The sequence below is a fragment of the Oncorhynchus mykiss genome, chromosome 27 (assembly GCF_057628025.1).
Source record: "Oncorhynchus mykiss isolate SJ-2025 chromosome 27, ASM5762802v1, whole genome shotgun sequence".
Lineage (NCBI taxonomy): Eukaryota > Metazoa > Chordata > Actinopteri > Salmoniformes > Salmonidae > Oncorhynchus > Oncorhynchus mykiss.
Window position 1 is genome coordinate 15500270 of NC_143048.1, and position 13860 is coordinate 15514129.

The 13860-nt window shown below is 42.7% G+C and overlaps 1 protein-coding gene across 6 annotated transcripts in view; it reads left to right on the forward strand.

Moving 5' to 3' along the window:
• Nucleotides 1-13860, forward strand: part of LOC110507158 (uncharacterized) — an 85283-nt gene that overhangs the window by 45930 nt on the left and 25493 nt on the right. For all 6 annotated transcript variants that reach the window (XM_090224552.1, XM_090224551.1, XM_090224553.1 and 3 more), the window contains exons 9-19: nt 4907-5029; nt 5387-5524; nt 5789-5911; nt 6124-6246; nt 6984-7181; nt 7295-7426; nt 10927-11055; nt 11567-11695; nt 12023-12157; nt 12317-12451; nt 13118-13243. In XM_090224552.1, coding sequence (XP_090080678.1) covers nt 4907-5029; nt 5387-5524; nt 5789-5911; nt 6124-6246; nt 6984-7181; nt 7295-7426; nt 10927-11055; nt 11567-11695; nt 12023-12157; nt 12317-12451; nt 13118-13243 — 1491 coding nt within the window. The remainder of the gene's footprint in view (nt 1-4906; nt 5030-5386; nt 5525-5788; nt 5912-6123; nt 6247-6983; nt 7182-7294; nt 7427-10926; nt 11056-11566; nt 11696-12022; nt 12158-12316; nt 12452-13117; nt 13244-13860) is intronic.

A 13860-nucleotide genomic window follows, 5' to 3' on the forward strand; every position in this document is an offset into this window, starting at 1 on the left:
AACATGCTAGCCAGGGTTCGTGAAGATAACCAAGAATTTACAACTTTCAGATGAGATTAAATAAGGTGACGATTAAATATTGACTGCTATTGATGTTAAAGATTACTAGGTCTTTAAGTTTATTTGGAAGATAACAGCTCTATAAACATTCTTTCGTGGTGCCCCGACTTTCTAGTTAATTACATTTACCCGATTAGCTTAGTCAGGTAATATTAATGACAGAAAAATTATTTAATAGAATAGCATGTCATATCACTTAATCTGGCATAGCCAAAGACACGACACTGGTTTGGACTCAAGTCTCACAGTGGAAGTGGTGAAGGACCATACTGAACGCCATTGTTGCTTTTACATCAGCCGGTTAGGGGGAGGGGGGTTGAAGTTCACAGTGTTCTTGGTCAAATGATCCATTCCATGCATCTCTATACCATCTGTGGTCACCTTCGCCATAACCTCAAGAAAGGACAGACCAGAACAGCAGTTGGATTTAGGGCATTTATGATTCCGGAAATCCAGACAAATTATTTACTGTATGACATTATTACCACTACTATCAATGTTCTTAATACAGATGTCTAAGACAAATGTCAAATAGAATAACAACACACAGTTGAAACTATTCCCCCTCCCAAATTGGTTTATACTCCCCTATCATCTCACCACAGAGATACAGGGTCAGGGAGTCAGAGGGAGAAATCCCAACTCTCCAGCAGACCCAATCTGGTGAGATGTGTTATTGAAACAAGACAAAGACAAAGTAAACAAAAAAACAGCAATACACTTCTTCATATATCACTCGATACAATGGTAATTCCCCCTTTGGGCACATGACTCACATCATCGTCCATACATCCCAAAAAAACAGCACTGCCTGTTAAATCAAAATAACAAATACAATTACACTGACAACCCTTGATGAATCTTAACTTAATTATATCCCACAAGTTAATGGTAAAATAGACTAGAGACAGGTGTCCCTCATTTAGGAGCAGCGCTCTGTCTCTCTCCTTCTCGTTTTCCGAATCACACATAGGACTGTTGATAAATTATAAACCTCTTCCTAATTATTATTGTTTCCATATTACATTTAAATGTCATGCAATTCTCCAGTCTTTCTAGTGAGGGTGATCAGGCCTCACCAGAAAGTCAGAACGGAGGTCAGAGGTCAGTCAGCCCTATTAAGTGAGTCTTTGTTTCCCTGTCCCTCAGACATTATTATTTCAAACATTTTGTGTATCAGGTTTATATTTTGGCTTTTATTAAGATAATTTACATGTGCAACCAAAACTGACAATAGAAACTTCAGAAAATGTCATTTGTGTGCCCTTTAAGGTGCATCCTTTCTAACCTTACAAGACCCCACACCATAAATCAAACAGAGTATTAACACCATAATAAATATTCATAACACGTGGGTTGTGTGTGGGTGCTGGTGTGTGGGTGGTAAAAATAATAGGTTAAAAGCAAACAAAACTGCGAGGCCTTGCTTAATTTGGGAGCTCCCTTAACAGCTGGATCCGGGTACTTTTAACTGCTCTCCTAAGGCACTTGCCTAAGGAAGCCAAATTTCAGCTACTAATAGTGAGGATTCGTTCAATCAGTCACTTGCATGAACACAGAGCACAAACATAGAACACAGACACAGACATTGGTTATTAGAAAAGCACCAACATAACATTATCCATCACACTACTTAAGTCGTTTTTTGGGTATCTGTTCTTTACTATTTATATTTTTGACAACTTTTACTTTTACTTCACTACATTCCTAATGAAAATAATGTACTTTTTACTCCATACATTTTCCCTGACACCCAAAAGGACTCGTTACGTTTAAAAAAAAATTCAGAAAAGGAAAATGGTCCAATTCACACACTTATCAAGACAACATTCCTGGCCATCCCTACTGCCTCTGATCTGGTGGACTCACTAAACACACGTTTAATTTGTAATGATGTCTGAGTGTTGGTGTGTGCCCCTGGCTATCCGTAAAAAAAAAAAAAGTTTAATTATGCCTTCTGGTTTGCTTAATATAAGGAATTTGAAATTATTGTACTTTTCCTTTTGATACTTAAGTATATTTTAGCAATTACATTTACTTTTGATACTTAAGAATATTTTAAACCCAATTCTTTTATACTTTTACTCAAGTAATATTTTACTGGGTGACGTTCACTTTTACTAAAGTCATGTTGTATTAAATTATGTTTACATTTACTCAAGTATGAAAGTTGGGTACTTTTTTCACCACTGGTAAGAGCACACACAAATGTGGCTCTGGTCTAAGGCACGGCATTTCAGTGCTAGAGGTGCCACTACAGACCCTGGTTCAATTCTGTGCTCTATCACAACCGGACCTTGTCGGGAGTCTCATAGGGCTGTGCACAATTGGCCCAGCATCGTCCGGGTTAAGGGAGGGTATGGCTGAGGTAGGCCATCAATGTAAATAAGAATTTGTTCTTAACTGACTTGCCTAGATAAATAAAGGTTACATTTTTTAGCCAGTGCAATCGGAAAGTACTCAAACCCATTCACATTTTCCACATTTTGTTACATTGCAGCCTTATTCTAAAATAGATTTAAAATAGTTTTTTCCCCTCATCAATCTAAACGCAATACCCCATAATTACAAAGCAAAAACAGATTTTTAGACGTTTTTGCAAACTTGATCACATTTACATAAGATTCAGACCCTTTAACTCAGCCCCTTTGGCAGCGATTACAGCCTCGAGTCTTCTTGGGTATAACGCTATAAGCTTGACACAGCTGTATTTTGGGAGTTTCTCCCATTCATCTCTGCAGATCTTCTCAAGCCCTGTCAGGTTGGATGGGGAGCGTCGCTGCACAGCTATTTTCAGGTCTCTCCAGAGATGTTCAAGTCCGGGTTCTGGCTGGGCCACTCAAGGACATTCAGAGACTCTTGTTTTGTCTTAGCTGTGTACTTAGGGTTGTTGTCCTGTTGGAAGGTGAACCTTTGTCCCCAGTCTGAGTTCCTGAGCACTCTGGAGCAGGTTTTCATCAAGGATCTCGCTGTACTTTGCTCCATTGATCTTTCCCTTGATCCTAGTCTCCCAGTCCCTGCTGTTGAAAAACATCCCACATCATGATGTAGCCACCACCATGCTTCAGCGTAGGGATGGTATTGGCCAGGTGATGAGCGGTGCCTGGTTTCCTCCTGACGTGACGCTTGGGATTCATCAGACCAGAGAATTTTGTTTCTTATGGTCTGAGAGTCCTTTAGATGCCTTTTGGCAAACTTCAAGCGGGCGGTATGTGCCTTTTACTGAGGAGTGGCTTCCGTCTGGCCACTCTACATTAAAAGCCTGATTGGTGGAGTGCTGCGAAGTTGGTTGTCCTTCTGGAAGGTTCTTCCATCTCCAAAAAGGATCATTGGAGCTCTGGCAGAGTGACCAATGGGTTCTTCGTCACCTCCCTGACCAAGGCCCTTCTCCCCTGATTGCTTAGTTTGGTCGGGCCAGTTCTAGGAAGAGACTTGGTGGTTCCAAACTTCTTCAATTTAAGAATGATGGAGGCCACTGTGTTCTTGGGGAATGCTTCAATGCTGCCGACATTTTTTGGTACCCTTCCCCAGATCTGTGCTTCGGCAGAATCCTGTCTCTGAGCTGTACGGACAATTCCTTCGACCTCATGGCTTGGTTTTTGCTCCAACATGCACTATCAACTGTGGAACCTAATATAGCCAGAAATGTGCCTTTCCAAATCATGTCCAATCAATTGAACTTACCACAGGTGGACTCCAGTCAAGTTGTGGAAACATCTTAAGGATGATCAATGGAAACAGGATGCATCTGAGCTCAATTTCAAGTCTCATAGCAAAGGGTCGGAATACTTACGTTAATATTATAAATTATAAATGTTATAAATTTGTTAGCATTTCTAAAAAACTGTTTTTGCTTGGTTATTATGGGGTATTGTATGTGTAGATTGATGAGGACATTTCAAATAAGGCTGTAACATGAAAGGGTCTGAATACTTTCTGAAAGTATGTCTGGAAATGCACACACACACACACACCCACACACACGAACACACACACACACACACACACGCACACGCACACAAACTGACGTTCTCATATTTCAATACGCTGTTACATGCAGACAACCTTCCCAGAAATGTCCTAGAGTGAAAGAGACTTTTCCGAACTTGTCTATAAATCTCCACCACCCTGAATCCTCTTAAGAAAGCAAGTCTAGCCCTCATTGGTCACGGAAAAACCATAGCCATCACCTCTATCCATCTCATGAACTTTCTCACTTTTCCACACTCGTGTAAAGCAACATGTGAACATGGAGTTTTAATGGTGGTTTAACTGAGACTCCGGTAATGTAAAGGCTTGTTATTCTCCAAAATCAGTGCACCTGGACAAAACAAAGGTGGCATTCATCAGAGAGTTGCCTTTGTCCCGGGGCCATTAGAGCTGAGGCTCTATGACCCGGCCCTCCGTGGGCCGTATGAACCATGACTGTGTGTGTGGGGCCTTAAGCTGATTAACGCAATGGCTGGATGATACGACTATAACATGGGGTGGCTAGAAGGCTATAGGGTTCAGGCAACTTCATTAAACACAACAGTCTGTGTGTGCGTGCGTGCGTGCCTTTGTGTGTGTGCGCATGTGTGTGTTTGCGGTACGCTTCATAATCACTAAGAGCAGCCCACCACCAGGCCTGTGCTCTAGCATTACTATGACGAAAGGTCACTCACCCACATGTAATGTGGTACAAAAGGCAATTTCTTAAGCAGAAGCACTTTCCCCCCTCGGAACCTCATTCATAGCCTCATACGAATAAAAAATGGTTACTCCACGGATCCCTGTAATGTAATCTCTACCTGTGCTATGGGACTGTGCGCTATTGACTTACAGTATATCATGCTATCTTTTGTAGACATAGATGAGTGCAGCTCAGGCCAGGCCATATGTGCCCATCGCTGTGTCAACACCCGGGGCTCCTTCAGCTGTGTGTGTAACCCTGGCTTTGAGCTGGGCGCTGACGGCAAACAGTGTTACCGTGAGTATACATAATCATTTACATTAGAGTCAATTAGCAGATGCTCTTCTTACCCAAAGCAACTTTACAAGCAGTAAATTCAACATTCAAAATCACAGTTGCGTAGCAACATATTTGAGGCCAATTGTTTTTTTCTGACCAAGAAGAAGTCTGGTCCCTCGTCGTAGGCTTATAACAAAGGTCAGGAGTAGTTAGTCCTGGTCAGGTGACATGATAAGGAAAAATATCTGACCCTAATTGTAGTATGTTCTTGTGAAGCTAATGTGTGAGTGATGGCTAATGTTTTGGTTTATTGCAAACAGATACTGTTGTTGGGTGCCAGCCTTCACTTGACTGGTTGTATCCTCCTATTTGCAGGTATTGAGATGGAGATCGTGGACAGCTGTGAGAAGAACAACGGAGGATGCTCCCACCACTGTGAACACACCACCAACGGACCCCTCTGCTCCTGTAATCAAGGATACCAACTGGCTGAGGGCAGGAAGACTTGTGTTGGTAGGTACTCTCTGTTGGGTCATCATTGTTGAAGCCCAGAGTTTTTCCTGGTCAGGTCAGAAGGTAAGGGAAAACTCCTGGTTATAGTCATTCTCTGTCTCTACGATAAGTATAGAAGCAACAGATCAAACATGGGCCTTTTCTGAAACAGGTAGGGATTATTAGGACTTCAAATGCCCTTTTTCAATTTCCGTTCCAAAATGTCTTTAAATATTTTCCGTTGCGTGCCCAAATGAACAATCATCTTTTGTTGCACCTCCCCAGACAGTGATGAGTGTGAGAGTGGGGAGGCGTGCTGCAGTCAGTTCTGTAAGAACAACCCAGGGGGCTATGAGTGCAGCTGCCAGGCTGGTTATAGGCTCCAGGCAGACGGCTGTGGCTGCAATGGTAAGAGGACAATACGTTGACCATTATCCACTCATTATCTAGGTCCAAATTGACTCTGGATTGAGTTTACAGTATTTTATAAGACAGGGATGATTATGCATTGACAGTGTCTAAAAACTCATTGTTCTAGTTTTGATAATGGAAATAGAATACACTTGAAAAGTACAGTGTTAATTTTCAAAGTACTTCCTTTTGTTCTGTGGTCTTGTCAGACATTGATGAGTGCCTGGCAGAGAGTTCTGTCTGTGAACACTACTGTGTGAACACCCCGGGGACCTACGAGTGTTTCTGCAGACTGGGCTTCCGTCTGGACCACGACCACAGAGCCTGCATCCGTGAGTACTATTTGATCATAATATTATACTGTACTATGCTATGCTATGCTATACTATACTATACTATATACTTTAGTATTCTGTAATTTCACAGTGAATGTGTATATATTGTCTTTAAACGTGTAAACGTAACTCTGAGAGACATTTGTGAGGTTTTCTAACAGCAGACTATAGTAATGATGCAATCACTTTAAGTATTCAGATGAATGTAATGTAAATGATAGTATAGTATAATACAGTATAGTATAGTTAGATGTATTGTAAATGATAGTATAGTATAGTATAATACAGTATAGTATAGTTAGATGCAATGTAAATGATAGTGTAGTATAGTATAATACAGTATAGTATAGTATAGTATAATACAGTATAGTATAGTATAATACAGTATAGTATAGTATAGTATAGTATAATACAGTATAGTATAGTATAATACAGTATAGTATAGTTAGATGCAATGTAAATGATAGTGTAATACAGTATAGTATAGTATAGTATAGTATAATACAGTATAGTATAGTATAATACAGTATAGTATAGTATAATACAGTATAGTATAGTTAGATGCAATGTAAATGATAGTGTAGTATAATACAGTATAGTATAGTTAGATGTAATGTAAATGATAGTGTAGTATAGTATAATACAGTATAGTATAGTTAGATGTAATGTAAATGTGATTAATGTGAATGTGTTCTGAGTGTCTCCTCTCCACCTGTCTGTCTGTCCCAATGCAGCGCTGTACGACAGTGACCTGGATGACGATGAAGAGGAGGATGATGCAGATGAGGATCTGGAAGTGCACAGGTTGCCAGATCTGCTGTTCCGACGGCCCCCTCAGCTCCTGCAGTACACTGCAGCCCTGCACTCACCCTATGGTGAAGACCAGGAGGAAGAGGCACAGAGAGGGGAACTCACCCTGGTCAGCCACATAGGTAGCAAATCAGTGCTTACATACATGTCTGGTTGATGCTCAATGTGACATATGTGGCAAAAACTGTAAATCATGCCATGGTTTTACAGGACTATGTGGGTGTTTGTGCCTCAGTGTGTCTAGATGATTCCTTTGGGGATGACTGTGGTGTGAGCTGTGCTGACTGTGAGAACGGAGCAGTGTGTGGTGCGGACAGAGAATACTGTGAATGTACACCTGGATGGACTGGCGTCATCTGCAACGAGAGTAAGTCGCTCTCCTCTTCTCTCCCCAGCTTCTCTTATTATCACTGTAACCCTTGGAAGTCATCTATCACTTCATAGAGTTTCAGTGTTATTCAGTGTCTATTATTGAGCAGGCAGTTATTTGGTTGGTTAGTCCTCAGGGTTAGGTATTTGAACTCAGATCTGGCCTGGAGACAGGCCAAGTCCACAACAGACAGAATACATCTCCCAGGCCAGGGTTGTTAGAAAGAGGCCAGAAGCCATTGTTTCACAACCAAGCATGATTATTGAGTGTATTTGGGCTTGACCTGAACCAGGGATATCATTCTGAGTGGAATGTGGGGATAAATCCAAAACCATCAGTCATTTTTATACATTTAAACATCCTCCTTTGGACTAGTGTTCGAATTCACACCAAGAAGAGTTACGTTATGATGAATCCATTTTACCTGACCAGTGGGGAAGATTGAAAACGTAGCAGAGAATGGGCATTTTAGTCATCTTATTAGGTTTTCATTGTTAGCTTGGAAAGAAGACAACTACAATGTTTCCATCCTTAATGTTATTATACACTGAGCATACAAAAATATTAAGAACACCTTCCTACTATTGAGTTGCAGCCCCCCACTCCTTTTGCCCTCAGAACAGCCTCCATTTGTCGGGTCATGGACTCTCCAAGGTGTCACAGGGATGCTGGCTCATGTTGACTCCAATGCTTCCCACAGTTGTCAAGTTGACTGGATTTCGTTTGGGTGGTGAACCATTCTTTATACACACAGGTGTCACGCCCTGACCTTAGAGCTTGTTATGTCTCTATTTTGGTTTGGTCAGGGTGTGATTTTGGTGGGCATTCTATGTTCTTCTTTCTATGTTTTTGTATTTCTTTGTTTTGGCCGGGTATGGTTCTCAATCAGGGACAGCTGTCTATCGTTGTCTCTGAATGGGAACCATACTTAGGTAGCTTTTTCCACACAAGGTTTTTGTGGTTAGTTCATTTCTGTTTAGTGTTTTGCACCTTTCAGGACTGTTTCGGTTATTCCCTTTGTTATTTTGTTATAGTGTTCAGTTTTAATAAAGAAAGCATGAACACTTACCACGCTGCGCTTTGGTCCGATGATTCCTCTTCTTCAGACGACGAATACCGTTACAACAGGAAACTGTTGAGCGTGCAGCATTGCATTTCTTGACACAAACCAGTACACCTGGCACCTACTACCATACCCGATTCAAAGGAACTTAAATATTTTGTCTTGCCCATTCACCCTCTGAATGGCACACATACCCAATCCATGTCTGAATTGTCTCAAAGCTTAAAATATTTCTTTAACCTGTCTCCTTCCCTTCATCTACACTGATTGAAGTGGATTTAATGTAACAAGTGACATCAATAAGAGATCGTAGTTTTCACCTGGATTTACCTGGTCAGTCTGCGGGAGGCAGAGCGTTGGGCAAGTAACCAAAAGGTTGCTGGTTCGAATTCCCGAGCCGGCAAGGTGGAAAAATCTGCAGTTCTGTCCTCGGGCAACAACAACTGCTCCATGGGCGCCGATGACGTTGATTATGGAAGCCGCTCGCACCTCTCTGATTCAGAGGGGTTGGGTTAAATCTGGAAGACACATTTTGGTTTAATGCATTCAGTTGTGCAACCGACTAGGTATCCTCTTCCCTATGTCATGGAAAGAGCAGGTGTTCATAACCTACACTCGGAAAGTATTCTGACCTATGAACTTTTTCTACATTTTGTTACGTTACAGGCTTATTATAAAATTGTTTATAAAAAAAAAATTAAGCAATATACACACAATACCCCATAATGACAAAGTGAACACAGGTTTTTAGATGTTTTTGCAAATGTATTAAAAATAAAATGCAGAAATACCTTATTTACATAGATATTCAGATACTTTGCTATGAGACTTGAAATTGAGCTCAGGTGCATACTGTTTCCAATGATCATCCTTGAGATGTTTCTAAAACTTGACTGGAGTCCACCTGTGTTAAATTCAATTGATTGGACATGATTTGGAAAGGCACACACCTGTCTATAGAAGGTTCCACAGTTGACAGTGCATGTCAGAGCAAAAACCAAGCCATGGGGACGTACAGCTCAAAGACAGGATTGTGTTGGGGCACAGATCTGGGGAAGGGTACCAAAACATTTCGGCAGCATTGAAGGTCCCCAAGAACACAGTGGCCTCCATCATTCTTAAATGGAAGAGGTTTGGAACTACAAAGAATCTTCCTAGACCTGGCCGCCTGGACAAACTGAGCATTTGGGAGAGAAGGGCCTTGGTCAGGGAGGTGAAGTTCCTCTTGGAACTAAGCGTCATGTCTGGAGGAAACCATCCCTACGGTGAAGCATGGTGGTGGCAGCATCATGCTGTGGGGATGTTTTTCAGTGCATGGACTGGGAGACTTGTCAGGATTGAGGCAAAGATGAACGGAGCAAAGTACAGAGAGATTCTTGATGAAAACCTGCTCCAGAGCACCCAGGACCTCAGACTGGGGCGAAGGTTCACCTTCCAACAAGACAACAACCCTAAGCACACAGCCAAGACAATGCAGGAGTGGCTTCGGGACAAGTCTCTGAATGTCCTTGAGTGGCTCAGTCAGAGCCCGGAATTGAACCCGATCGAACATCTCTGGAGAGACCTGAAAATAGCTGTTCAGCAACACTCCCCATCCAACCTGACAGAGCTTGAGAGGATCTGCAGAGAAGAATGGGAGAAACTCCCCAAATACAGAAGAAGACTCAAAGCTGTAATCACTGCCAAAGGTGCTTCAACAAAGAGTGCTTCAACAAAGCACAGAGTAAAGGGTCTGAATACTTATGTAAATGTGATATTTCTGTTTTTCATTTTTAATTTATTAACAAACGTTTTTTTTAAATCTGTTTTTGCTTTGTCATTATGGGGTATTGTGTGTAGATTGAGAAGGAAAAAAATAAAATGTAATCCATTTTAGAATAAGGCTGTAACATAACAAAATGTGGAAAAAGTCAAGGGGTCTGAATACTTTCCAAAGACACTGTATATAGACATGCTATTGCATTTTGTATGACAACATTTGTTAGATATAGGAAGGCAGTGCTGTGTATGTCTGGATACAGCGTAACCAGAGAGCAATAGAATTAAGGTAAAGATCTTTATGCCAAAACGAGTGCGTTTTCTGTACTGATTTTGCTCTTGCCTAGCTTGCCACATTAACCATGTGGCTAAAAACATGACTAATTGCTAACTAACACATTTTCCCTCAGAGATTCATAAAATAGTTGTGCACAAGAAGTGTGACATGGAATGTTGACTGGCTTTGACTGAACCCATTTAGAAGGTCCAGCTGGGTTGTGTGTTGTAATTGCTACACAAGCCGTGTTGGATTAATGTGGGAAACGCAAAAAGCTAAGACCCTCATGTGGAGAAGATAATAGAAAAGTAAAGCTTTAGAATGTCTCTCAAAATCAATCTCTCTCTCTCAAATCTCTCTCTTGCTCACCCCCACCCACCATCTCTCTCTCCCTCCCAGCTTGTCCAGTGGGGACCTATGGACAGGCCTGTAACAGCCTATGTCGTTGCCAGAACGGGGGCTCCTGTGAACCAGTAACCGGGAGGTGTGTTTGCCCACCGGGGGTGCAGGGCCAGCTCTGTGAGGACGGTAGGGACACACACACACACACACACACACACACACACACACACACACACACACACACACACACACACACACACACACACACACACACTCCCCAGCACTCAGCCGACTGCTCTCCCACAGGGATCCAAACACAGCACATTTTCTTCCTTGTTACTGGCCCTTCAGTAGCCCACCACTCCTCTCCCCTCCTCCCCACTGCATGGTTTTATGTCACTACATGTCACAGCTCCACCACGTCCAAGTCCAGACACAGACCAGTCACCTTGCCTTAAGTGGCTAATCCTATTTAGCTAACCCTGTTCAGTTCATCACCCATAAGGTTAGGCACTGGCTCTGCCCTGTAGACATAGCCTGGTGCCAGATCCGTTTGTGCTGTCTTGTCAATGTGACAATGACCATAGGAGTTTGCAAGACATCACAAACAGATTGGGGACCAGGCTACGTGCTGGAAGGGCAAAATCTGGTCTAACCACATGTGCAACTCTTCTGTGTCTTGTTGACATGTTGGCAGGTTGCCCACAAGGATACTTTGGGAAACACTGTAGGCGGAGGTGTAACTGCCCCAACAACGGCCGCTGCCACCGTCTCTATGGAGCCTGCTTGTGTGCCCCAGGGCTGTACGGGCGCTACTGCCACCTGTGTGAGTACCCATATCCTCTAGACTACAGTACCCAGCAGCCACCATGACTGACATCTTAATGTAGTAGAGCAGTGTTCTTCAGCCGACATCTTGAAGCTTTTGTCCTAGCTTGATTCAACTAATAAACTGAACATCAACCACCTGTTCAGTTGAATCAGGTGTCTTAGTACTGGTCTGGAACAAAATCCTGCACTGCCTAAGTGTGTCTCTTGGACCAGATTTAAGGAACACTGCAGTAGTGATAGATGAAGAAAATGATGTCAATTCCCTTTCCGTAGCTTGATCCCTGATTCTAGAGTTGTAGTGAGAGCACCTTCTCTTCTCCAGCTTGTCCCAGGTGGACTCACGGTGTTGGCTGCTCTGAGGAGTGTGACTGTGATCTGGAACATTCCCTGGGCTGCCATCCCAAGAACGGGACCTGTCTGTGCAAACCTGGCCACCACGGCTCTCAGTGTCAGCAAGGTAAGCTGTTCTGGCTCAGACAATACAGTACACGGATATTGAGGTTATTGAAAAATAAAACTTACATGGTTGTCTGGATGATAGTGAAGCTCCTCCCCTGTGTGTGTGTGTGTGTGTGTGTGTGTGTGTGTGTGTGTGTGTGTGTGTGTTTCTCTGCAGAGTGTGTTCCAGGGTTCTATGGTAGTGGCTGTTGGCAGCAGTGTGACTGTACAGTTGGGGAGACCTGTGACCCTAGGAGTGGAGAGTGCACCCGGAGGTGTCCTGCAGGGCTCCATGGGAACTTGTGTCAGCTGGGTGAGCCAATCCCCCCGTGGAGGAGACTCCCCAACCACAATGAATGTACCTAGGGACAGGAGTGTTTCCTGTATCGTTCAGGAACAACTCCTGACCTTACATTCTGAGAGAGCACTTTTGTATTGTTCCCACATGCATGTGGAAATATTAATGGGTGTGTGAGTGTGTGAGCGCCTGCGTGCTTGTACGTACATGTGTGTGTGTATTAGTTTGCTCAAAGGTTTCAATTGTGTTCCTCTTCTGGCAGCTTGCTCTACAGACCAGTGAACCGTTTCAGTGGCTTTCGTCTCTCCTTTGCTCCAGAGATATTAAAGAACGTCCAGGAGCTCTGTTTAAATCATAACTCGGTCTCCCTACAGACTGGCCAAGATAACATGGAGGGGTTATTTTAGACCTGATGCATCGTCCAGACCTCCAGGAGGGTCCCTTTATTAAAGCAAACAAATCATCCATCTCTTTAGGGTTTTGTTTCGCTTTGAATTGACGTGAGTTTGTGAGTGGCCATGCAAAGTGGCCATGCAACATCAGTTCACTTTGAGCTCACCTTGCTACTGCACACGATCCCAGTGAGGGAGATACACAGGAAATGAAAAAAAGGTTTGTGTAACCCTTTCTCTCTGTCTCTCTCTCCCTCCATCATTCCGTCCTCTGTGTATCTGTATGTAGCCTGCAGTGCTGGTCAGTTCGGGGAGAACTGCCTCCGGACGTGTGTGTGTGGAGGAGAACCCTGTGACCCCATGACAGGAGAGTGTATCTGCCCTGTTGGGAAGACAGGAAAGGCCTGTCAACAAGGTAGTTAGAATGCTTCATAATTCATTATTTCATACCTGTATTACTGTTCAAATGTATTATTACTCATTATCATACTGTATTTATATTTCACTTAAATCTCATACTGTTTCTTCCATATTGTCCCTCACTGTTTTTCAAGTCTGGGGATCTACATTCAAACAGTACAGTACAGTCGTGGCCAAAAGTTTTGAGAATGACACAAATATTAATTTTCACAAAGTTTGCTGCTTCAGTGTCTTTAGATATTTTTGTCAGATTTTACTATGGAATACTGAAGTATAATTCCAAGCATTTCATAAGTGTCGAAGGCTTTTATTAACAATTACATGAAGTTGATGCAGAGTCAATATTTGCAGTGTTGACCCTTCTTTTTCAAGACCTCTGCAATCCGCCCTGGCATGCTGTCAATTAACTTCTGGGCCACATCCTGACTGACGGCAGCCCATTCTTGCATAATCAATGCTTGGAATTTGTCAGAATTTGTGGGTTTTAGTTTGTCCACCTGCCTCTTGAGGATTAACCACAAGTTCTCAATGAGATTAAGGTCTGGGGAGTTACCTGGCCATGGAAACAAAATATTGATGTTTTGTTCCCCGGGCTACTTAGTTATCACTTTT